Raw genomic sequence first — 27,544 nt, forward strand, 5'->3', positions numbered from 1 at the left:
TTATATACAAATTTATCTCATGGATATTCTGAAATCTGGCTGGCTACAGCCCTCCCAGTCCCAGAATAGGTTTGGAAAACCCAGGAGCAATGAACATACAGATGGAGAACTGGAAAAAGACCTGGGTCTCTAAGGATGAAGACCAATGGGTGCTGACGTTTGAGCAAACCAATAAAGAAGAGTGCACAAGATGCTTGAAAATAATTATTAAATGCTTGATAGATGACGTTATACCACAGAATGCTTTGTTAAAATATACATCCCAGTGTGATTATCATCTTAAATAAAGAATGTGAAATTTCCAGTGCTTCTATCTTGCATCAAATACATTTATCACCACCGATCTTCATCACACCTGGTTTTATAAACCTGTATAGTCCATACTAACTTTAATACATTTTTTAAAAAATTAGATTGACTGAAAATGTTTTTCAAGCTATAAAAAGAAACCTAGCTTTGAAAAGTCCAGGAGACCAATTGCCGATATGAACATGTTATACCATTTCTGTATCAGGGGAGATGGTTACCATTCACACTTTGAAAGTTTCTTCATAATAGCTGTCTACATGAAAAAGAAATGGTAGTGTCACAACTGTGGTCGTGACCCCTCTTTGATTCACCTTATTTCCCGATGGTCAGCTTCTGAGCTGGCTCCTGTCTGTTCTTTCACCTTGCATGGTTGCCTCTGTCCTGTAGTGTTTCCACTTCCTGTGTTTCAAGCCTCACTTTGGTGTTGTGTGTCTCCTGCCTCTGTCTTGTAGTGTTTCCACTTCCTGTGTGTTTCAAGCCTCACTTTGGTGTTGTGTGTTTCCTGCCTCTGTCCTGTAGTTGTGACATCATTAGTGAGAGCCTTTATAAGGAAGTGGTGACTTTCATTAGGGCCCTTTGCAATGCCAAAGGTCTCCAGGTTAGTCCGTGTGCAGTGAAGCACTTCTGCCTTGTTCATAGTCTGTGTGCCCATGGGCACATGTCTTGATTTCTTGTTGAGGGTGCCTGTGTGCACTTCTGCTTCTGTCCTTCTCTGTTTGTGTGCTATAGGGTCAGCCTTCAGCCTTAGTTCTGTTTGTCTGTGTGGGTCAGCTTTGTGTTCTCCCTTTTCTGCCTTGCTTGCTCTAGTCCCCTCTACCTTCAGCTCTAGTCCTGTTGTTCCAGTCTTGTCTGTTCCAGCATTGCCTGTCTACAGCTTCAGCTCCAGTCCTGTCTGTTCCAGCACTGCCTGCCTACAGCTTCAGCTCCATTCTTGCTTGTTAGTCCAGTCCTGGTTGGGGGATTTTGCCTCCTGCTGCCGCTCGACGACAGTAGACCAAGGGCTCACATTGTTCCAAAGTCCATGACTGTTTGTTTAGAGCCTGAGACTGTGACAGGTAGTCACTTCTATTTTCTTAAAATAGGCATATATGACCACCAAGCATCAACTGTCAAAGAACTCCTCTGGGCAAAATAAACGCTGCTCACTTCACTCAAATCAACATCTTCATCCATCCAATGTTGGCAGCTGGACTCCTGGACTTTTTTAAGTTAAGTGACTTTTTTATAGTTTGAAAAAACTGAACCAACTGAAAACGTTATGTAAGATAGCATTAACTAAGGAAGATTGGTGATAAATATATTTTGGTGCAAGACAAAAGCATTGGAAATTCACCTTCTGTAAGTCCACAAATCAGAATAATTTCTGTTAGGTGTCAATCACATTGGGATATACAGTCACCCAGATTTTATATATGGCACCAATCCAAGATGTGTGCCCAGAGGGGATGTTATAATACCTTTGTATTGCTCCATGTTGTGACCGCACCTCAAATATTGTGTTCAATTCTTGTTGCCGCATCTCAAAAAAGATATAGTGGAATTAGAAAAGGTGCAGAGAAGGGCGACGAAAATGATAAAGGGGAAGGGACGACTTCCCTGAGGAAAATCCCTTTGATGAAAGGCTAAAGTGGCTAGGGCTCTTCAGCTTGGAGAAAAGGCGGCTGAAAGGAGATATGATAGAGGTCTATAAAATAATGAGTGGAGTTGAACAGTTAGATGTGAAGTGTGCGTTAATGCTTTCCAAAAATACTAGGACTAGGGGGCATGTGATGAAGCTACAATGTAGTAAATTTAAAACAAATCTGAGAAAATTTTTCACTCGTGTAATTAGACTCTGGAATTTGTTGCCAGAGAATGTGGTAAAAGGCGGTTAGCTTAGCGGAGTTTAAAAAAGGTTTGGACGGCTTCCTAAAGGAAAAGTCCATAGCCCATTATTAAATGGACTTGGGGAAAATCCACTATTTCTGGGATAAGCAGTATAAAATATTTTGTACTTCTTTGGGATCTTGCCAAGTTTTTGTGATCTGGATTGGCCACTGTTGGAAACAGGATGCTGGTCTTGATGGACCTTTGGTCTTTCCCAGTATGGCAATACTTATGTACTTATGGCTAACAAGCCAATTAGTACCAATAATTGGCTGCTAACTGGACATATATCTTGCTATGTGCTATTCTATAATAATTTGCACCCAAGTCCCATAGCACAAAACCCAAAAGAGGGTGTGGCCATAAGAGGTGCAAGGACAAGTCAGGGGCATTCCTAAAATTTGTACGCAGTGTTACAATATATCGGGAATGTGCACCCAAATTGGGTTCTGGGAATTATACCTGATGTATTAAGTCCTGGCATCTAATTGTCATGCAATGCTATTGTATAATGGACGCTCACCTTATAGAACACCATCGAGTGCTAATTTTTCAGCAATGACATTTGAGTGCCATTCATAGAATTTCCTCCTAGATTTCAAAATAAACAACAAAGCTTGTTTCTGCATAACTCTGCTAAAACTTGACCAATTTCATTAACATTTGGGATGTACCACCCTGAATAAGTTTGCAATAAGCCTACATGATATTTGTCACTACCTACTGATTATCTTCATAATACACGCAGATGTCATTTTGCTTTAAACAGTCACCATGGTTTTCAATTAGAAGGATCTGATCCTTATTAAACATCTGTATCAGGCAAAAGGTTACGGTTCTCAAAGACTGGTGCAAGAGTTTCTAGAAAAGGGTAAGGGCAGAATAGGTTTGACGAAAATTGCGAGAAACAGGTTCAACTGATCTCAAGTTAAGAAGCAGCAGAGCCCGATCAGGTTGCACTGAAGAAAACATCGCAATAGTTGAATAAAGTGCAAGCTTTAGATGCATCCTTTTAACTGGACACAAGTCCATTCATCAAATCAGTCAACCATCTGACATTTCTCAGTCAATGGTGTTTCAAATCATCCAGAGATCTTGACCTAAGTTGACGCAAATGCAATAGCTATCCAAGAACAACTGCACTGCTTGTATGACATGCTCCAAAACAACTCCTTCCGCAAGTTTCCTCCACATGTCATCGATTTCATTTGGTTCACAGATGAGAAAGTTTTAAATGGCTGAGCACCCAAAATGACCAACTTTTACGCACAGACTGCAGCAAAGAAACATATTGCTGCCAATAGACTTCTGCATACACGCTTAACATTCAGTAAATTGGTCATGGTCTTCACTGAAGTGTCCAAAATGGGATGTATAGAGCTTTTCTTCATCGACTTAATGGCGAGTACTATTGTGAAGTTTTACTCTTACAACAACTGCTATAGTCCATTTGGCATAGTCCTAGCAACGTTTACATTTTGCAGCAAGACAATGTACTGCTCATCATGCTCATGAAACCATCCACCTGCTGCAGAAAATGACTCCAGATTTAATTTCACCGGACTTGTGGCCCCCTAACAGTCCCAGAGCTGAACCCTGTGGATTACAGGATTTGAGGGGGGGGTGGTCTTATGCAGCAGCGTGTTTATGAAAGATCGATTTGTGACATTGACAACCTCAAGCAGCATCTGGTCAAAGTGTGGGCCAACTTGAGTCAAGTGTGTCATTCAGTGGGGAATTTTGAACATTTGCTGTAGGCTTATTACAAATTTATTCAGGATGATATATCCCAAATTTTATTAACATTGGTGAAGTTTTAGCATTGTTATGCAGAAAACAAACCATGTATAGTTTTTTGAAACATGTGTTTTATATATATCCACAATGCGATCTTTGTTATATATCCCCTATGCTGAGTTTTGTATTTGGACTATTTTTAAGGTGATATGTTTTAACAATGACAGGATCAAAACATTGTAAGCCACACTGAGCCTGCAAAGAGGTGGGAAAATGTGGGATACAAATGCAATAAATAAAATAAAAATAAACATTGTTGGCAAAAATGCAGACAAGAAGTAAATACTTATAAACATATATGGTCACAATAAGTTAAAATGCAATACTTTTGGAGAGAGATGTTTACATTTTGTAGCCTTCTGGTCAAAAAAAGTAATTAAAGATCAAATTGAATTTGCTTCATTAAATGCCACTCCCTGAAAACACCTCTGAAGAATCTCATTTAATAAAGCTGGGAGTAACAGCATGGCTAGTAGTGGCACAAGCGGGGCGGGGGAGGGAATTGTACTGACCATAGAAACTGAGTAGCAGGAATACTGAAATGTGTACATTAGGACACGATCAACCACCCTTACGTATAATGGAGTGGACCAGTTCCCAAAGATTCAGAAATAATTTAAATAAACGCATGATGTTAGACATGGGTTATACCCTTACAGGTAAAAAATAAATAAGGAACATGAGGGGAAGGATTTATTTTATAACAAGGGAGAGCATATTAAATTCTGATATATAGGTTATCAAGAGAAAAATGATGTTCTGTGACTAGGAGCTTAAAAATGTTACAATGTAATAAATGTACTGTGGTTTGGAATTTTTGGAAACAAATAAATAAAAATGAACAAGCTTTATTCTCAATAAACAAACAAATAAGTAAGTCAGCAGATTAGTCCTTGGGACATAGTCAGGTTTCCAGGATACCCACAATGAATATGTATGAGATAGATTTGCATGCACTGCCTCCACTGTGGATATCTTGAAAACCAGACTGGCTAGATGTGTCCAAAGGACTGGGTTGAGAACCCCTGCCCTAGAGGAAAGGAGGGATAAGATTGATACAACACGAGATTTAAATATCTGAAAGGTATTAATGCACAAACCAACCTTTTCTAGAGACAGATGAAGCAGTAGAACTAGAGGATATGAATTGAGGTTGCAGGGGAATCAGCTTAAGAATAACATCAGGCAGGAGTTTTTCAGAGTGTGGTAGATATCTGGAATGCCCTCCTGAAGGAGGTGGTGGAGACAAAAATGGTAATGAAATTCAAAAATGGCTAGACAGATCTGGACTGGCTGGAGTAGCCTTGGACATCAACTAAGCCAATGCCGGGTAGACTTCTACAGTCTATGTCCTGAAAATGGCAAGGACATATCACTGTCAAGTATGAATATGTATTATCATACCATATGCTATTTTTTTTTAAATCTGCCATCAGAATTAAGAAAACTGCTTAAACCTTCTTCTACATACTTGTTCACTGTTCTCACAAACAGCCTGCCTACAAAAGCAATTCTTCAATAGGACCATAAGCAGAGGCTTGTTATTCATCACAATTTCAGCAGAAACTCTGAATCGGTGGCACCTGAAAAGGATACACGGACAATTTTACTTTTTTTTATTCCATTTCTCTACAAGCTCAACACGATTTATACCAATCAGTGGGCTCCTTTCAAATATTTTGAAGGTTAGAAGTACCAGCAGCTACAAAGCCTGTTTCATACAACAGACAGACAAGGCAAACTCCTAGTGGACTGGTTTGGTTATACTCTAACAGATACAGTACTAAAGTTCTTTTTGACCAGGCCATCCATATAACAAGGACAAAAAAAGCTACAACACAAAGATCTAATTTCACAAAGCAATATATCTTTATTTTGTTACCACTGAGTGGCTTGGAAAACCTTTAACAAGCATAGGTGATACCCAGCTAGCATTTTTGTTATTAGTGCAGTCAGTCTAAACACAATTCTTCTGTTTTGAAAATTCAGAAATGAATGGCTCATCAGCCAATCAAATAAGTGCCACACATTATACAAAAAAAAAAAAAAAGCCACCCTCCCTTTTATTTCTTGTAAGCTGCATATCTCTCGGCCACATTCTCCCAGCTGATCACATTCCAGATAGCTTTTAGATAGTCAGGTCTGACATTCTTATACTGGAGGTAATAAGCGTGTTCCCACACATCAATACCCAGCAAGGGAATAAGACCTAAAAGAGGATAAAAGTGGGGAGGGAGGGAAAGAGAAAAAAAAACATGTATGAATGAACGCTGAGCACCTACATGAAAGTGGAGGTAATAAGTATGTTCCCACACATCAATACCTAGCAAGGGAATAAGACTTGAAAGAGGATAAAAGTGGGGAGAGGGAAAGAGAAAAAAAAAAAACCTGTGTGAATGAACTCTGACCACCTACACAAGTATGTGGATGAACGGAGACGTAGCCTAATGCAGTGGATCCTGGTCCTGGAGGCACCCCAGTCAGGTTTTCATGGTATCCACAATGAATATTCATGAGAGAGATTTGTGTGCAGTGAAAGCAGTGCATGTAAATCTCTCTCATGAATATTCATTGTGGGTATCCTGAAAACCTGACTGGCTGGGGTGCCTCCAGGACCAGGATTGGGAACCACCGATTAGAACAGTGGGTTGAGAGCCAGGGGAGCCTGGTTCAAGTCCCACTGCAGCTCCTTGTGATCTTAGGCAAGTCACTTAATCCTCAACTGCCTCAGGTACAAAACTCAGATTGGAAGCCCTCCTGGAACAGAAACAAAAACACAGTCTTATATAAGTGGTATAAGAAAAGGTATTCAGTCACATCCTGGGCAGGCTCGATTCAGTACTAGCTTCCTGACTTAACTGGCCAAATACAGATGCTGCTACGGCACTAATAAGTACACCTGGTTATGGAGGGTCATCCATATGCCCGATGCCCTCTCCCTCCCACACCTCATTTTATTACAAACAATTACCTACACAACCCAATCTCTCTTGCCCAGTACATCATTTTGATGTTTAAACAAAGCCACTGAAGCATGATCCTCTCTCACCCCACCCTTTTGACTCTTCCAAAACCCACCCCAACTCATTCTTTCCACCCCACATCTACAATAATTACCATGCATTTATGCACTTCACTCTACCAAGATCTGCTCTGAAAGGGGACTGCCCCTGTCTTAAAAGGGAAGGGAAGGAACTCGTACGGGAGACCAATGAATACTTTGCTTTGTTATCAAAGAGAGCTGGCAGGAGTGAAGACCAAACACCTCTTGCTGGCTCTGGTTGAGGGCACATCTGGGAATGAAAGAGGGATACAGGCACAGATATTGCAAACCAGCAGTTTTTCTTATTATTTTAAAATCAAAATGGAGTGTCAGGCAGAAGGAATCTGGTTGTGTGGATTTTTATTTATTTTTAACTTGATCATGGGTGGCAAGACAAGATCCTTCACTTATTTTTAAGCTTAAAAAAAAGAAGGACTTAGGTTGTTAGAAGTCCACTTGAAAGCACAGTTTACCCCGGCAACCCAACTGCTTATCTCATGGCAAATTTTTGAACCTATGACCTAGAGACCCACATGAGAATGGGGTTTGCGGGAATCTTCTCCAGAGCTGTGGGATTCCCGTGGGGACAGAAGCAGTTCCTGCAGGGTTCCCGTGGACATACCAAGTGCCGCCTCATCCTTCTTGCTTTAACTGTGCAGATGTAGAAAGTCTTCCATTAAACCTCTCTGCTTCCTGCTGATGCACACGCCTCAGCTCTGACATAGGCACCAGCATCAGAGGGCACCTGACCTACTGGCGTGTGCATGTGGCAACTTCTCAGCACACAATGCCAGTGAATCAGAGACCAGTCTTAAATATGCACACCAGAGTGTTCCAAGGTCGAACTTCTATTACTTCCTTGCCTGCAGTGCTGTGGCTCAAACCCAGAGTCAAACTGATTTTTTTTTTTTTAGGTACCATTAAATTCTTGTGGGGATGGGTAAGATTTCTGTCCCTGTGAAACTCTCTGCTATTAACTCTGTGTTACCACAAGTCTATAATTGCACCAATTGTCAAGGCTTAAACCTTATGATTATTTTAGAAACTTTTAAAGTCATTAATACAGAAAAAATTAAAACCCTTGAAGAGGCAAATCCTAATAGGAAAGCAGTTCTGCATAGTAAGATGTAGAAGATGTAATTGGATCCTCAGCAGTGTTTTAACACATACAGACAGAAAAACCCACTGTGTTCTTCCCGTTTGTTTTCTAGTTCACAAAAAGGCAAAATCAGATTTCAGAAAGATCAGCTGCAGTCTGAAGGCAGAGAATGGGGAGTGTGGCTAGTTACAAGTGACACCAAGCACAATATCGTTCACGTCTTTCTGGGAGCTGATGCATCCAATGCTCTGAACAGACACTTTCCATCTTCTCTAAATAGAAAATCATGATGACGCTCAAAACCCACATGTAACTTTAATGCACTCCACTATAGCTGGCTACTGTGTTTCAGTAAGTTTGCCAAGACACTAAATGCAGCCAAAGTTCTCAGCTACCTCCAGTAAAAGCCTGTTCTTACCTGTTGTTCCCTGTAATGGATCCTGGTTGGAACAAGCAGTGAGTTGCAAGCGATCGGCATCTTTGTTATAGCCAAGCCACCCCCAGCCTGAGCCTTGAACACCAACTGATAATGCAGTCAGCTTCTCCTTGAACTTCTCAAAAGAACCAAAGTCACGCTTAATAGCTTCCAAGAGTGCCCCTATATTGAAATAAAGCACACAAATACTAAAATGGTTGTTTGGGAAGTACATTATGTGAAAACCTGCAGTGCAGTAACCACGTCCCTAACAGGATGTAGATATTTGGCAACAGCAAACCAAACCACCACGAGGGTGGACGTACGTCGCCTACTGGTGCTGTTGAAGAGCCTATTCCTCCTACTCCCCCCCTTTCCTCAAGATATTTGGCAACAAACATTCACTGGCATCAAGAACTATTCTGCCATTATTTTGATCCTGTACAAGCAAGGTAATGAAACTGTACTTGAATTAATAACCCACTGAACTAGTAGAGAAACATTTAATTTAGTCTTTAAAAAAAAAAAAAAAAAAAAGACTGAAATATGCAGGTCATTTATCAACAGAAAATCTGTATCATACAAGTAGCACATGACCTCTACCCCAAAATAATTATTTTATTTATTTTATTGCATTTGTATCCCACATTCCCCCACCTATTTGCAGGCTCAATGTGGCTTACATAGATTTGTTGACATTATCGTAACAAGATATCAGATACAATTAGTAATGTGTAACGATCAAGGAAGGGAAGAGGGAAGAAGGAAGGGAGTGATTAGGATAGTTGTATAAGGTGAACTTTCATAATTGAGTGGGTTGGTGAGGTGACTTAGTGAGATTATAGGTGTTCATTGTAGGCCTTGTTGAATAAGAACAATTATACTCTCCCATAAATGGGTTTGGAGTGGAGGAGTGGCCTAGTGGTTAGGGTGGTGGACTTTGTTCCTGGGGAACTGAGGAACTGAGTTTGATTCCCACTTCAGGCACAGGCAGCTCCTTGTGACTCTGGGCAAGTCACTTAACCCTCCATTGCCCCATGTAAGCTGCATTGAGCCTGCCATGAGTGGGAAAGCGCAGGGTACAAATGTAACAAAAGAAAAAACAGTCAAAATCACTCTGTCAAATTATCTATTCATTCAAACTTCTAGGTGGAATAGTTTGTAAGGTATAAATTCCAAATTTTTTTCTGTAATTAAGCTGATTATCCCAGTCTCCACTGTGTTCATCCAGTTACACTCCATTGTATGTCAGTCAAAGTTTGATTTGTATCTTTCCACAGTGAGACACCAAAGGTGCAGATAAAAGTCCAGTCTTAATCTGATTTTTGTGTTCATTTAATCATAACCATATAGAATGTTTGGTTCTCCTAACTCATACTCTGTGACGAGGACAAATTGTTATATAAACCGCATACAAGGAATCACAGTTGCTATCATGTCTAGCTCTTCATAATCAGCGCTTGGAGATTTCCACCGAGATCCTGCTACGGTGGAGTCACACCAATAGGCCACATGCTTTATGTTCAAAGTTGTGATGTAATTCTCTCCGATTTCACCTTCATTGTTAATAAAAATAAATCAATGTGTACCATAGAATAACTGAACCTGAGGGAGTGAGGACAGCAGAAGCTGCCTCTGCTGGTGGGTAAAGGCTGAGTGCAACGGCTCTTTTTCAATTTCAGCCGAAACCAAATTGTCTAAATGCTTTCAGTTGAAAGCAAAACTGCAACTTAAAACTCATCGACTGGTTTCAGCTGAAACAAAACAAAACAAAACAAAAAAAAAAACAACTAATGTTTGTTGCGTGAAAGTGAACCAATGAGGCCCGCTGGGTATCTTCAGAGCTTGCAGGCCTATAACCCTCTGATAAACCCACAGGAGACTACCACCCTCCAGCCCCAGGAAACTATGAGTGCCATTTTAAAATGCACTTCCCAACAAATCTGACACATGTAAGTTCCCAAATCAGTGTAGATGTAGTTACACATCTTCTAAGAAAGGAACTTTGTTATAATGTGTGAAAAGAAAAAAAAAATCCATTACCAACTTTTTATGCTTGCCAAAACTACACACGAGTAACATGAGAAAGTAGAACTGGGATGTTTCCCTATTTTGTATTTTGTGATAAAGCTGATTCAGATAATTCTTTCTAAAATAGGGTAAAGGAGCTCACACTGGTCTACACTACAACGTTATACCAACCTGATGTTCAATCCAGATGACTACAGCCTGATTTTTATTTATTTTTTATTTTTTTTTTTGGGGGGGGGGGGGGGAGGGGGAGGGTGCGGTTGCTGAGGGTTATACCTATGCAGTACACAGGCCCAGGTGCTGTGTGAGCTGAAGTGGCCATGAGGACAGAGGATGGCATGGTAGTCTTTCTGTGGAGCATGTGCACTATTGCTGGAAGGTGGGATTGGGCAGTGGAATAAACCAGGTGTGCCTTTCAGTGGCTCAATGTACTTTAGGTGAGCTGCTGCCAATGTTCCCATCAGTATGTAGGCGTGGGGGTCCAGATATGTGCAGCCCCTCATTCAACACATGGTTAGTGAAGGACACCTCATAAATACTTACCGTATATTCTGGACAATTCTGATTTCACCAATGTTTTGTTATTTATTGCCAAAACAAAAAGAACCTCACTGTATGTGAACCTATAGTATGATGCTTGCACGAGTGGTGCTGTGATGGGGGCACTCTTCACACCCAGTTGGCATTCCTGGGGGGGGGCTGGCACCCGGGGCGGATTCGCCGATGCGCGCCCCCCCCCCCCCCCCCCGATGCAGCGCGGACCCCCACCCCCCAGCGAAAGGACACCCCCGTGAAGGAACCTCCCTCCCCCCGCCGGGTGCACGCCGCTGGGGGGGGGGGGGGGGGGGGTGCCGCGCGCGCCTGTTCTCCATTGTTCCATGCTTCTTCTCTGCCCCGGAACAGGAAGTAACCTGGTTCAGGGCAGAGAAGAAGCATGGAACAACGGAGGACAGGCGCGCGTGGCACCCCCCCAGCGGCGTGCACCCGGGGCGGACCGCCCCCACCTAGGAACGCCACTGCTTCACACTCACCTTGCCAGGCTACCTTATCTCCATGCCCTCATGGAGACGTTGTGGGCAGCAGTGGTGGCATTTGAACATTTCTCCAGGAGCTCTGACTGGCACTGAAAAATTAGGTTCCCTGCACAGAGACATGATCAGGCACACAGAGGAACATTCCTCCATGTACAAGAGGTAAATATGCACATTTGCCATATGGTGGGAACGTGCTGCTGTTGCCGTGGGCATTTTCTTGGCATGAGGACCAGTACTTGCCGTTGCACGTTTTACGCAGTGTATTTCCAATTAGCGGAAACATTTATCTTAACGTCTATGTCCTTCTTCTAAATGTTTTTCTTGTATATTTTTGAATAGAGGAACACATTTATTTCTTCCATTATGGATTCATGTTTTTAAACCTTTTCATGAAAGCTTTCAACATTTGGACTTTTTATCGAAAATGCCCCTTCATGAGTTTTTCACAGCAAAAGTAAAGATCGAGCATGAACCAAAACATTTCACACTTACCTTTTGGCTCCCTGTCTCCACTCGGGGAAAGGTTTGTCCAAAATATACTGTGATTGATGTGGCCACCTCCATTGAACCTCAGTGAAGGTTGAAGGGCCACCTGAGTTGTAACATCACCTAGAAGTGAATTAAAAACTAGTCAGATTCCCCAATGTGAAATCTGATGAAAGGCTCAACACATTGCACTTACTTGCAAGTTCTTTGCATTGTCTACACACATTATTGACAGTTTTAGAGGACCTAATTTGAACTGCAGTAATACCTTATCAGTTCAGTGCAGTAACTTTCTACTCCAGTGTAAGAGACAGGCTTCATCATAGTAAATATTTTACAAGAATTGTTACAATAAGCAGTCCAGTGCACTCCCAACCATACAGGTGAAACCTTCATTGTGAGCCAAGACATCTAAAACTGGAAATCCATTCAAGCTGAGCACATGGACACGGTCAATTGAATTTTTCAGCTCTGTCTGTGATATCCAGTACAGTTTGCATATTGAATTGGCTTTAGTTTACACCTTTCTCAGTTGTTCATTTTATTTTCAGCTATGTACAAAAGCTGCTTAAAAAAAAAAAAAGTGACAAAGGTATATAGAAATAGCAGCTGTGCTTACAACACAGAAATCAGCAGCTTGAGTGAAAATTGCATTTTCTAACCTCTGCTTTAAATCATAACTTCAACAAAATGCCTGATCTCCACATGCCTTTATTACCATCAAAACATACCCTATACGCAATGTGCCAAAAGCATGGCTGGGCCTTTCATCCCAAGGAAGGTCAAACAACAGCGATGGCAGCCTCCACCGTGGGTATGTTCGGGGTTAAAAACAGAGCTTTTTAGGTGCCACTTTAGGTAGCTGAGGCAGAGGGGAGCCAATTGCTCTCCACTATTGTAGCAGCCAAATATACCAGTAATACTCTGAATAAAAAAATATCACCAAGTTATTACAATCAGGGGTTCTCAACCCAGTCTTTGGGATACCCCCGGCCAGTCTGGTTTTCAGGATACCCACAATGAATACTAAGAAACAAGATGGCAAGCGATCCGCAAAATCCAACGTGGAGACAAACAAAGCAGATAAAATTTATTTTTGTTACATTTGTACCCCATGCTTTCCCACTCATGGCAGGATCAATGCGGCTTACATGGGGCAATGGAGTGTTAAGTGACTTGCCCAGAGTCACAAGGAGCTGCCTGTGCCTGAAGTGGGAATCGAACTCAGTTCCTCAGTTCCCCAGGACCAAAGTCCACCACCCTAACCACTAGGCCACTCTGAAAATAAAGTTTTGAACCATATCACTGATTGATCTGCTTTGTTTGTTTCTACCCACAATGAATATGCATAAAATAGATCTGCATACCAAAAAGATAGTGCATGCAAGTTTATCTCATGCATATTCATGGTGGAAATCCTGAAACCTGACTAGCTAGGTGTGCCCCAAAGATCAGCGCCATCTTACGGGATATTAAAAACAAAAAACAACACACAACATAATTAGACAGGCTAAAAGTCCTGGAGTTGCGTGGATGTATGCAATCTGCTTGCCAAGTAAACTGACTACACTTGCAATATTTACATGCACTTCTGTCACATCCTTAAGGTTACACTAACTATACCTACACTGGTCAATGCAATGAAGAAGAATTTCAACAGAATGCAACATCTTACAGATTAACAGAATCAAGGGTCAAGTTCAAATCTATAAAAAAAAAAAAGGTGATACTAGCCTGTCATTATTGTCACTACAGACTAACATGGCCACCCCTGGCAATACGTTTATGAATGTATTGAACAAAAGAACATAAGAGTAGCCATACTGGGTCAGACCAATGGTCCATCTAGTCCAGTATCCTGTTTCCAACAGTGGCCAAGCCAGGCAGAAGCCCAAACCGTGGCAACATTCCATGCTACAAATCCCAGGGCAAGCAGTGGCTTCTCCCATGCCTATCTCAATAGCAGATTGTGGACTTTTCCAAACCTTTTTTTAAACCCAGATACGTTACTACATCCTCCGGCAAACAGTTCCAGAGTTTAACTATTCATTGAGTGAAAACATTTCCTCCACATTTCCTCCTACATGTTTTAAAAGTATGTCCAAGTGACTTCCTTGCATGTCCCCTAGTCTTTGTACTTTTGGAATGAGTAAAAAAAAAACAACAACAAAAAACTGATTTACTTCTACTCGTTCTACACAGTTTTAGTTTGCCCTTTTTACCAACTTTTCTGAATTAGCCCTCACAGTAATGGTGTTTGAGACAATGTAAGCAAAGAACAAGTATGCGAGAAACAGTAAACACCACAATACTGTACCTTTAAAACCAAGCCATGAGGCATAGTGAAGTGTGGTTATGGCACCCTGCTGATTCAGAAAGCAGAAAAAAATAGGCTCTTTCAAGCTGAATGTCCATGCCTGCTGTGCAGTTTATGCAAATGTTAAGAGAGCCTTTAGACTTTGCACTGTTATACCAATATCTGGAAATAAGCTTCACTAGCTCCCCACAAAAGCCTTTAGTAGCTAATGCACTATTATCATTCATTAACAATAAAGATTATTATTTTGGATAAATAACATTACTGCAAAAATAGTACTAAGGAACTTCACTACTAAGCCATTATTGGCTAGAGCCTGCTCTTGTAGAAATTCTAACAGAAAAAAAAATGGATCTAATGTTGAGTTTTAGGATTTATGATAAAACTAAAAGGCCCGTTTCTTAACGCAATGAAACGGGCGCTAGCAATGTAATGAGTTCCTGCCATTAATGTTTCCACGGTTGTATTCTGAATATAATTGTTGTTTACTGTGTAAGATTTCTTATATACAATATTTTTTTGTGTAAACTGTGTTACAACGTGGTAAAGTTTTCCTTGTTCAGGCCCTTCAATCAGTTTAACAATCACATCAGAAGAGTCCTTACTGGTGAGAATGCAACATACAGTTGTCCATGTGAGAGACAGAGGGACAGTGTGTTTACAGACAGTGTAAGAGAGCGATACACACAGTGATTGAGTGTGTGTGTGATGTGTGCGAGTGACAAAGTGATTAATGTTTGTCTTCCCTTCCGTTCTGTGCACTTGCCTCCACTGATGTCCGTACCTCCCTGATGGTTTGTACTACTACTACTTAACATTTCTAAAGCGCTACAAGGGTTACGCAGCGCTGTACCAATTTAAACATAGAGGACGGTCCCTGCTCAAAGAGCTTACCATCTAAGAGACAATGTGAACGGTCAGTCCAATAGGGGCGGTCAAATTGGGGCAGTCTGGATTTACTGAACGGTAAGAGTTAGGTGCCAAATGCAGCATTGAAGAGGTGGGTTTTAAGCAAAGATTGTTAGAGATTAATCCATGCCACTTCCCTCCTCCAAGTTCCGTTCTGTCTGATTGGTTCTTCGTGCTGTGATGTCGCGTTTGTTTGCTTGGCAACTATGCAGCATTCCGTTTCCTCGACATGAGGGTGGGGACAGTGAGAGCCAATAAAATGCTGAACTACAGACTACAAAACACTACAGTGCCACAGAGTCAGCTTCAGAATGTTAGAGGTGCCTTTATTATATAGGATCCCTCACCACTCCAATGGTTGGTTGGTTGGTTGGTTCTTGTTTGTTTCGTTGTTTAAATAACTCACAAGCACTTCAGCTCTTCCAGCTTTACTGAACAGTTTCTCCTTATTCATTCACTGGAGGATGATCAGAACCAAACGCCAGTGCTAGAGGCTGTTAGCGCCATACTAGCACCGGCGTTTGCTACCCCCCCATGATCAGAAGCCCTCGAGCGCATGAAACAACGTGCTCGAGGGCTCTGAACGCAAATAGCAGCAAATGCATGCTAAACATATTCATCCCCCAATGATCAGCGGCCAGTGCACCAAAATTGGGTCGCTTGCCGCGGCAAACCCTACGCCAGCTCGAACTGGCGTTAGGGTTTGCAGATCATTGGGGAGGAACGGTGAGCATGTCCAGCACTGCATTTGCATGGTGGCAGGCCCCATTTCCTCCCACAGCAAACATGCTGGTCCCCTCCCCCCCCCCCAGGTTCAGGGAGGGCTGGCGATCCGGTGGGTCTCCAGCACCCCCTAGTCCCCCAGCGAAGGGTCCCTGGTGGTCCCAGTCCCCCCCTACCCTTGTGGGTTGGAGGAGGGAGGGTAGCCTGCCTCCCTCCTCTTCCTGTGACGCCGCAAAATGGCAGTGCCCAGCCCCTGCCCAGTGCTCAGGCACAATTCTCTGCACTTCTACCCCATGATCAGAGATAATATGTGCTTAAATTTGAATGCAATTATCTCTGATCATCGCTGCGGTAAAGCCCGCACTGTTTGGAACAGCGCGAGGCTTTTGATCATCTGCTGTCAGAGTGGTAGCCTCTGCTTTAGATTTTACCCCTTCATGGATTCAACATCTTCACTCCGAGCTTATTATTTGGTTTTTTATGATGTGTCTTGTCTATCTTTATTGGCACAAAGGAGAACATACCTTGAAAAACTATACAAATTATCTTTAGCAAGGCCACCTTCCACTAAGCTGGTTTAAAAACGAAAGGAAGAAAAAAAATAAACATCTCTGGTCACATACCTTTAGCCAGTGCTTCTGCATACTTCTCCTCTGCAATATTTTAAGTTGTTTACGTAAGCAGCATGGTGCTTGCTGTGATGTAACTGCATGAATCTCTGCATTAATGTGGGGCTGCAGTGCCCCATAGTCATAAGGCAAGTCTGGGAGGGTGTGCTTCTGTCTGGAGGCCAGGCATCCAAGAGTTGCCACCAGTTTAGTACCATTTCTGCAGAAAGTGCAAAATTAGTCACTTACATAGGTTAACTACTTAACCCAACAATAAATGAAGAAAGAAACACTGCTATTGGTTTTGAACAAAATACAAATTTTAAAAAGGGGGGGGGGGCTCTTGGAAGCCTCTACAGTGAAGTCCAAACAAAACATGATCTAGGTACACCAAAAGACCATAAGCACCAACATTTCAAAATGATTGGGGGTGCCAAACACAATACGATTACCCTTCCCTGGACATAATGAAGGAGTTTGCGCAATTTGGTGGGGGGGGGGGGGGGGCACAGCACCCACAGAGCTGGCTCCTATGAGGCAGACATTTAATTCATCAGTAATCCAATATTTTTGATCTTTTAACAGGTCCACCCACTCAATCACTGGACTACTGGTGAATTAAGGGGGGGGGGGGGAGTTATCAACGTGGCCTATCCTTAAGATATCAAAAAAGGTCCAAAAATTTCCACAGAAGTCCAACAACGAAAGAAACAAGTGGAAAAACAACTTCAAGGGATCAATCCAAGACAAGAGATAAGGTGCTCCAAAAAACTTTATTGAGGACCCAACACGGTCCGTGTTTCGGTTTTAGAAAAAACCTTCATCAGGGGTCTATAACATAACAACAAAGATATACAAAATAAAATAACAAATCACATATATAATAAAAAATATAAAAATATATGTAAAAAAGGAGGAAATTGTAAACAAATCGAATCACATGTCTGACAATCAATTTTTAAAAAAACATAATGATATTAAATATTATGATAAAAAATATTAGAAATGTTAAAAATATATTAATCATCCCTAATATAAATCAAATATACTTACATATAATCAAATATATTAACAAAATATTATTGTTGTACCCACAGACAAGCGACCAAGTATCATTATTATACCAACAAACAAGCGACCAAATGGGTGCTGAGCAAATCGACTCTGTCAGGTTAAATTGACATTATAGAAATGTATCTATAATAAAACACAGTGACTCAATGCATAATTATGTATAATGTTAATAATTTCAAATATTAATAAATAATATTTTAAAAAATTTTTTGTAGTCCATGCATATAAATAAGGATATGATTAGATATTTAATATGAATAGAATTAAAATAAATTAAACATACCAGTCAGTAGTCGCACAAAAGATATACTGATAGACAATGGAGCTCATAAGTTGTGGTCTCTATTAAAATTTATAAACGAGGAAATAATTGAATTAAATAAATTATATCAACACTTTGAACGACCAGTTATTGCTCAAAAACTTACTAAATATTGAAACATATCACAATAATATCAAAATGATAAAAATAGCTAAAAGAATTATTAATAAAAGGTACATGATTAAAAATAAATTATGGATCTTATATTTATACAGTATCATAAAAGAAAAGTTAAGAACAATTTCTAGAAAGCTTCATTTATGTGTCCAAATGTCTATAAAATGTATATAAGTATTATTATTAAAAATTTCTCAAACCGTCAAGAAAAAATAATAGTAATAAGAACCAGCTGTTCAAGAAGAGAGAGGAAATATCTATATTGTAAATAAACGATAAGAGAGTAGGGCTACATCTAAACATGAGTGGTGTTATATCTTATAATACAAGAAAAACATGTGATTCGATTTGTTTACAATTTCCTCCTTTTTTACATATATTTTTATATTTTTTATTATATATGTGATTTGTTATTTTATTTTGTATATCTTTGTTGTTATGTTATAGACCCCTGATGAAGGTTTTTTCTAAAACCGAAACACGGACCGTGTTGGGTCCTCAATAAAGTTTTTTGGAGCACTATCCTTAAGATACCTTATACTGTTAACCCCCTGTTATAGTAACTAGGTCTCACTGTTTCAAACGGGACATATGCTAAAACAGAACGACTTAATGGCAGTAAAATAACAAGACTTAATGGTTACCCACAAGTGTATGCAATTACTTTATGCCTGGAGCGCTAAATTGACTAACAGTGTAACTTATAACTCATAAGTGGTTTCAATTATAAATTCCAAATACAGATGTCAATAGAGTAAACACAGTCATACTAACAACAAAATCCAGACTACACCCGTGTGCAAACGATCGTTGTGTCATATTATTGTTGCAAGCACGTCTCACCATATTCACTACAAACCAATTATATGCCCCCCGCCTGCTCCCACGGGCAATAGGGGGGGCCGAACCCCACCACTGATCCCAGCAGTCTTAAACACTCGGACAGTGGGATTCGAGACGCTATGGTCATAGACAAACCCTTCAAAAAAATATGCGCTAGAGATGTCTTATTATTTCCATGGCACCACCCTCACCTGCCAGGAACCCGCAGCCTGCACAACATGGTGATCATACTAGATAGCTTCACCTTTCCTTAGCAGTGCGTGTCGGGACTCGGAGTCGGGACTCGGGAACAGCGTGTGTCCCTGCGCCCTTGCTCCTCCTCTCCACCCCCTCCTATCTTTGAACCTTCACCTTCCAGGGCCCACAAATTAACCCGTTCCCGCCCCTCAACGACGGGGGAGGAGCCCACTTGTGTGTGTCAGACATTAGTTCTCTCTCTCTCTGCCGGGTCTCATGAAACCTTTGAGGGATGGGCGGCACGGGGACACATTCAGAGTGTGTGTTATCCCTGGGCAAGACCTCTGCTGGGTTTTGATGGGGATAGGGACAGTTTCAGAATGAGTGTGTTATCCCTGAGCGAGACAATGATAGTTGTGATCAGAAGAAAGCACGATCCCTTTAATTGTGGAGACCTTTAGCAAGAGGTTGTTGGGTTTTTTTTTACGTTCTAACTTGTCATGGCTTATACTGAGAGAAAACAGTTGAAGTTAATCGTTATCGGAGGATCGTAAAGCAGTTTGAAAGAAACATAAGCTTTCGTTTACGGAGCAGTGTCATATAGCTTGAACGCCACATTAGAAAGTGTGGGGCCAGTTGGACACCGCGGCTCTGAATCTAAGTGCCTGTTGAGCGGAGGCGACATTTGCAGTATATATAAAGGAACCGAGAGTAGTGCACCAACTAGTGGGAGGCCCTTATCAAAATGATTTAGAAGGCAGCAGGAGGCGAGAGATCAGGCAATGCTGAAGACACCAGTGCAAATGACATCTAATGAGGTCCTCTAACGCAAACAACGGCCATCTTAGCTGTAGTCCTCTGAAGTTAAAACTACAAAAACACTCAAATTTGATCCGATTTGGCTCGGTTTCTTGCTGAGGGGGGGGGTGGGGGGTAAATGGGGTACGCGTAGAAAGGCGAGCACGAATTCAGTTCATATTCCACACATTTCACATTTTTAGTACATTTTATTGTAAGTTTTATATACCGCCCGTTTTCCAAAAGATTCACAGCAGTTTACAGCACTAAAATTCTCTACAATATAGAGAGATAACAAAACTTAACATATAATAATATAGTTCCATCAAATCAAACGTTTCCAATTACTTATTGAATAAATACGTTTTCAAAGCTTTCGATTTCATAGCCTTAGGCAACATGTTTCACAGCTCTGCTCCCTGAAAAGGGAAGGAGCCTTGATAAACTGACTTGAACAGACATTTTTAAGAGAAGAAAAACCTTTCGAAGTCCATGAAAAGTTTAAACCCTCTTTTCAGTAAGCTGTGCGGCAATGCTGACACAGCCCAATCAACGTGAATGGGCTGTGTCTGTATTAGCGCATGGCTTAGAGGCCCTGTTACTAAGCTGCGTAGGTGCCTATGCGCAACCAACGTGTAATTTTGTTACCGCCTGGCTACCATGTGGCCCTTGCGGTAATTTCATTTTTGACATGTGTCTGCTACTCGCACTGGAAAATATTTTTATTTACTGGCACACGGGCAGTAATCGGCATTTTACACCCGGTTATTTATTTGTTACATTTGTATTCCACATTTTCCCACCTATTTGCAGGCTAAATGTGGCTTACATAGTACCGGAGAGGCGTTGTGGTAAGATAAGGTTCATGTGGAACAGACACATTAGGGAATTGTAGAGTGGAAGAGTTGTGTAATGTCCATTACGTACTTTGGTTTCATTGTGTTGCAGAGTTCAGGCATTTAAGTTGGATCGGTAGGGTATGCCTTTTTAAACAGGTTAGTTTTTAGTGATTTCCAGAAGTTTAGGTGGCCTACGTTGTTTTCAAGGCTTTTGGTAATGTGTTCCACAGTTGTGTGCTTATGTAGGAAAAACTGGATGCGTATGTTGATTTGTATTTAAGTCCTTTGCAGCTTGGGTAGTGGAGATTTAGATATGTTTGTGTTGATTCAGATGTGTTTCTGGTTGGTAGGTCTATGAGGTGGAAATAAGTATTTGATCCCTTGCTGATTTTGTAAGTTTGCCCACTGACAAAGACATGAGCAGCCCATAATTGAAGGGTAGGTTATTGGTAACAGTGAGAGATAGCACATCACAAATTAAATCCGGAAAATCACATTGTGGAAAGTATATGAATTTATTTGCATTCTGCAGAGGGAAATAAGTATTTGATCCCCCACCAACCAGTAAGAGATCTGGCCCCTACAGACCAGGTAGATGCTCCAAATCAACTCGTTACCTGCATGACAGACAGCTGTCGGCAATGGTCACCTGTATGAAAGACACCTGTCCACAGACTCAGTGAATCAGTCAGACTCTAACCTCTACAAAATGGCCAAGAGCAAGGAGCTGTCTAAGGATGTCAGGGACAAGATCATACACCTGCACAAGGCTGGAATGGCTACAAAACCATCAGTAAGACGCTGGGCGAGAAGGAGACAACTGTTGGTGCCATAGTAAGAAAATGGAAGAAGTACAAAATGACTGTCAATCGACAAAGATCTGGGGCTCCACGCAAAATCTCACCTCGTGGGGTATCCTTGATCATGAGGAAGGTTAGAAATCAGCCTACAACTACAAGGGGGGAACTTGTCAATGATCTCAAGGCAGCTGGGACCACTGTCACCACGAAAACCATTGGTAACACATTACGACATAACGGATTGCAATCCTGCAGTGCCCGCAAGGTCCCCCTGCTCCGGAAGGCACATGTGACGGCCCGTCTGAAGTTTGCCAGTGAACACCTGGATGATGCCGAGAGTGATTGGGAGAAGGTGCTGTGGTCAGATGAGACAAAAATTGAGCTCTTTGGCATGAACTCAACGCGCCGTGTTTGGAGGAAGAGAAATGCTGCCTATGACCCAAAGAACACCGTCCCCACTGTCAAGCATGGAGGTGGAAATGTTATGTTTTGGGGGTGTTTCTCTGCTAAGGGCACAGGACTACTTCACCGCATCAATGGGAGAATGGATGGGGCCATGTACCGTACAATTCTGAGTGACAACCTCCTTCCCTCCGCCAGGGCCTTAAAAATGGGTCGTGGCTGGGTCTTCCAGCACGACAATGACCCAAAACATACAGCCAAGGCAACAAAGGAGTGGCTCAGGAAGAAGCACATTAGGGTCATGGAGTGGCCTAGCCAGTCACCAGACCTTAATCCCATTGAAAACTTATGGAGGGAGCTGAAGCTGCGAGTTGCCAAGCGACAGCCCAGAACTCTTAATGATTTAGAGATGATCTGCAAAGAGGAGTGGACCAAAATTCCTCCTGACATGTGTGCAAACCTCATCATCAACTACAGAAGACGTCTGACCGCTGTGCTTGCCAACAAGGGTTTTGCCACCAAGTATTAGGTCTTGTTTGCCAGAGGGATTAAATACTTATTTCCCTCTGCAGAATGCAAATAAATTCATATACTTTCCACAATGTGATTTTCCGGATTTAATTTGTGATGTGCTATCTCTCACTGTTACCAATAACCTACCCTTCAATTATGGGCTGCTCATGTCTTTGTCAGTGGGCAAACTTACAAAATCAGCAAGGGATCAAATACTTATTTCCACCACTGTACTTGCTATCAAATGATAAGGTTGAATCTAAAATTATCCTCAAAACTCTAGAAGATCTAAAATTACCCCCAAAACTCTGGAATGATCTTCCATTTTCAGGATTTCACCTTAAACCTGTCGCTGATTTAATTGGAACCTTATGTATAGCTCCAAACCACAATATCTTTGCTTTTTGTTTATTTCATTTTAGGAAGTGTGCAGTAGCCCATCTATGTAGGTTGTCTATTGAAATGTTTTATTGTGTATTGTGTTGACATTGTGTCCTGACCTGGTTTTACAGCCTGCCTCATTGACACAGCGCTAACACAGACTACTCAACAATTAAGGTGGATTCTTTTGGATTTGTATTAGGTAAATGAGACTTTTATTCAAGGTTTAAATGGAGAGTGTATAAGTCATTATTGTCTAAGATACACAATGATTAGGCTATATAGCTGAGGAAAAACTACCTATAAACAATCATTACATCACTGATCACTACATCCAAGCAAAGCTAGGAGTTTCTAGAACAGGAAAAGAAGCAATAATAAACTATACATACATCACTGGTCACCATGTCACCCAGGCTTTTTACATCAGCTAAGAGAAGCCCCTTTTTCAGCGAAGACAGAGTCTCGTGACCTGGAGCGGTCTTTCTATGCGATGCATCCATCCATAGATGAGCTTCTGACTTCACTAGCCAGAGCTCCCCTTTTTATTAGACTTAGAACTCATTTTCAGAGTTGAGGAAAATTACAGAATGCTTGAGACATGTGGGCATGTGGTCACATGTTTCACTGTTCAGGTGGTCAGCCTGGACTCGAAACATGCTCCATCTCCCCCCGCACATAGCTGTGTCTTATCTTCTTACACATTCCAAATAATTTTCACACAGACAGAATTATACACTTTAATGAGAAAGTGCACTGTCGGTCACTCAGAGTTGGAAACAATCTTTAAAATCCTTCCATTACACATTGTAACGTAGCATACTATGCCATACTTTCTATTGTTGGTTGAATATTTTTACTGCTGTAATTGTCTATTGCTGATTAGAGATATAATGGCCAGTCCAACAGTACAGGGTGTTCGAGTGGGTTGGACCGTATTTAAATTAGCGGCTTTCGCGGACGACCTATTGGTATTATTGACAGAACCACGGACATCTCTTGCGGTACTCATGGAACTGATGAAAGAATACGGTGATTATGCAGGATTTAGGTTGAATTTGACTAAGTCGGAAGCCTTAGCTTCCTCAGCGACAGTGAAATCACTATGGGATCAAAGTTTTCCACAAAGCTGGGCGGAAGGATCCTTTAAATACCTAAGGATAAAACTGACTATGGAATTGGAGAAATTGCATGACTTAAACGTCACCACCTTGTTAGAAGGGACAAGAACTAAACTAGAGGGGTGGGACGGCCTCCCGCTGTCCTTGAGGGGCAGGATAAACCTAATCCAAATGGTGATATTTCCCAAGTGGTTATACCTCGTGCAAATGCTTCCCATTCGACTACGACGAAAAGATTTAGCGAAAATCACAAAACTTTTCAGTAGATTCTGCTGGGGAAAAAAGAAGCCCAAGACGCAGTTTAAAGTGTTACTGGGAGGCTGGCATCGGGGGGGGGGGGGGGGGGGGGCGGGATGGGACTGCCTGATATAGCTTTATATAACCAGGCTTGCCTGCTGAGACAAAAGCTAGACGTCGGGAGCGCCGCCTCCTTCCCTGACGCTTCGCTGCACGAACCGCCACGGAGGTAAAGTTAAAAAGAATAATAAAAAAAAAAAGGGATGCATGGATGCGAGGCATGGATGCGAAGGGGGGGGGAGAAGAGGGCGGGCCAGGCTGGGACATGGGAGAGAGAGTAGCATGGATGCGAGGGGGGGGGGGGTCATGGAAGGGCGAGAGGGGACTTGCTGGAAAAGGATGAATGGAGGCGGCAGGGGACAGAGGAGCATGGATGGGTATGGATTAGGAGGACAGGGCACAGGGAGAGAGGGGAATTACTGGAAATGGATGAATGGAGGGGGCAGGGGACAGAGGAGCATGGATGGGCATGGATTGGGAGGGCAGGACTCAGGGAGAGAGGGAAATTGCTGGATAGGGAAAAATGGAGGGGCCAGGTGACAGATGAGCATGGATTGGAAGGGCAGGACTCAGGGAGAGGGGAATTGCTGGATAGGGATGAATGGAGGGGACAGATGGGCATGGATGGATATGGATTGCAGAGCAGGCCTCAGGCAGAGAGGGGAAATGCTGGATAGGGAAAAATGGAGGGGCCAGGTGACAGAGGAGCATGGATGGGCATGGATTGGAAGGGCAGGACTCAGGGAGAGGGGAATTGCTGGATAGGGATGAATGGAGGGGACAGATGGGCATGGATGGATATGGATTGCAGAGCAGGCCTCAGGCAGAGAGGGGAAATGCTGGATAGGGAAAAATGGAGGGGCCAGGTGACAGAGGAGCATGGATGGGCATGGATTGGAAGGGCAGGACTCAGGGAGAGGGGAATTGCTGCATAGGGATGAATGGAGGGGACAGATGGGCATGGATGGATATGGATTGCAGAGCAGGCCTCAGGCAGAGAGGGGAAATGCTAGATAGGGAAAAATGGAGGGCCCAGGTGACAGATGAGCATGGATGGGCATGGATTGGAAGGGCAGGAGTCAGGGAGAGGGGAATTGCTGGATAGGGATGAATGGAGGGGACAGATGGGCATGGATGGATATGGATTGCAGAGCAGGCCTCAGGCAGAGAGGGGAAATGCTGGATAGGGAAAAATGGAGGGGCCAGGTGACAGAGGAGCATGGATTGGAAGGGCAGGACTCAGGGAGAGGGGAATTGCTGCATAGGGATGAATGGAGGGGACAGATGGGCATGGATGGATATGGATTGCAGGGCAGGCCTCAGGCAGAGAGGGGAAATGCTGGATAGGGATGAATGGAGGGGGCAGGTGACAGACAAACATGGATGGCCATGGATTGGGAGGGCAGGGCTCAGGGACAGAGGGGAATTGCTGGAAAGGATGAATGGAGGGGCAGGGGACAGATGGCCATGGATTGGGAGGGCACGGCTCACACTCTCTCTCTCATATACAATGTCTTTCTGACTCTCACTCTCACACACTCTGTCTCACACTGTATCACATTCACTCTCTATGTGCCACACAGTCACTCACACACTCGCTTGGTGTCATACACTCACTCTCACAGAGAATCTGTGTCTCACACACACTCTCTCTCTTGCCCACACACACACACTCTCTCTCACACTGTGTCTCACATACACACTTGCACACACTCTCATTCTCACACACACTCTCTCACAAACACACTCACACCCAGACTCACTCTCTCTCTCACACACTCACACTTTCACTCTGACTCTCAAACAGTCACTCTCACATACACTCTCCCAAACATACACACTCCAAGGAAAACCTTGCTAGCGCCCGTTTCATTTGTGTCAGAAACGGGCCTTTTTTACTAGTCATTAATAAAAACGTTGAAACATAAATAATGAGTGGAATGGAATGAGTGGATGTGAATCGCTTGTTTACTCTTTCCAAAAATACTAGGACTAGGGAGCATACAATGAGCTATTAAGTAGTAAATTTAAAACAAATTGGAGAAAATATTTCTTCACTCTGGAACTCATTGCCAGAAAATGTAAAAGCAGTTAGCTTAGTAGGATTTAAAAAGGTTTGGATAACTTCCTAAGAGGAGTGGCCTAGTGGTTAGGGTGGTGGACTTTGGTCCTGAGGAACTGAATTCAATTCCCACTTCAGGCACAGGCAGCTCCTTGTGACTCTGGGCAAATCACTTAACCCTCCATTGCCCCATGTAAGCCGCATTGAGCCTGCCATGAGTGAGAAAGCGTGGGGTACAAATGTAACAAAAATAAATATGCCATTATTAAGATTGACTTTGGGCAAATACACTGCTTATTTTTAGGATAAGCAGCATAAAATCTATTTTACAGTTTTAGAATCTTGACAGCTACTTGTAACCTGGAGTGGCCACTGTTGGAAACAGGATACTGGGCTTGATGGACCTTTGATGTATTTCAATATGGCATCACTTATCTAATATAATAATTTGCACCTCCAACGTTCTGAAGCTGACTCCGTGGCAGGGTGGCAGTGATGCCATGTAGTGTTCCTGGGGTTTGTAATCGCACTCCAGATCACTGCCCTGCCCTCAAGGGAACACTCTATAGTTGCCAGGGAAAGAAACGTGACGCCAGCAGGAGAAGGGACCAACAACAGGCAATCACACTTGCTCTCACTGCCCCGCCCTCAGAGGGAAGTGAAGGCTGCATAGTAACGTGACGACCAGAGAACAGAGGACCACGGTGGCGCGACCCACACAAACCGCCTGACAGGACTCTCAATTTCAAGACACTTGAACTGCAAGGTATGGAGATCAAAGGAGGAGGCAAGTGCAGACAACGGAAAACGAGGCGCCAACGTACTCTCAATCCCACACTGTCCCTCATACTCACTCTCTGACACATACTCATTCACTCTCTCACACATACTCACTGTCTCTCACACAGCGCCTGCCACACCACCCCCAGCAACGCTGACCCCCCTCCAAGCCCCCCGCCACCCCCTCCCAGTTCAGTAGCCCAGCAATGCTGACCCCCCTCTAAGCCAGTTCGCTATACAGCAAAACCCCCTCGCCACCCCCTCCCAGTTCAGCAGCCCACAGTCTGCCCCCAACGCGCATGCACCACCACACCCGCGCTCCAACTACGCCCCACCCTTTCACACTTTCAACACCCCTCCCCAGCAATGCTGACCCCCCTC

At 42.7% G+C, this 27,544-nt stretch overlaps 1 protein-coding gene across 1 annotated transcript; it reads right to left on the reverse strand.

The window, feature by feature from the left end:
- Positions 1-5,819: 5,819 nt before the first annotated feature.
- Positions 5,820-19,317, reverse strand: SOD2 (superoxide dismutase 2). Its single transcript, XM_030198398.1, is given in 7 exon segments — positions 5,820-6,181; positions 8,533-8,712; positions 12,087-12,203; positions 16,653-16,692; positions 16,694-16,741; positions 16,743-16,857; positions 19,185-19,317. Coding segments are annotated over 7 exon segments (684 nt in total). The 5' UTR covers positions 19,223-19,317; the 3' UTR covers positions 5,820-6,035.
- Between the last annotated feature and the right edge of the window lie 8,227 nt (positions 19,318-27,544).

The sequence above is a fragment of the Microcaecilia unicolor genome, chromosome 3 (genome assembly GCF_901765095.1).
Source record: "Microcaecilia unicolor chromosome 3, aMicUni1.1, whole genome shotgun sequence".
NCBI classification, from domain to species: domain Eukaryota; kingdom Metazoa; phylum Chordata; class Amphibia; order Gymnophiona; family Siphonopidae; genus Microcaecilia; species Microcaecilia unicolor.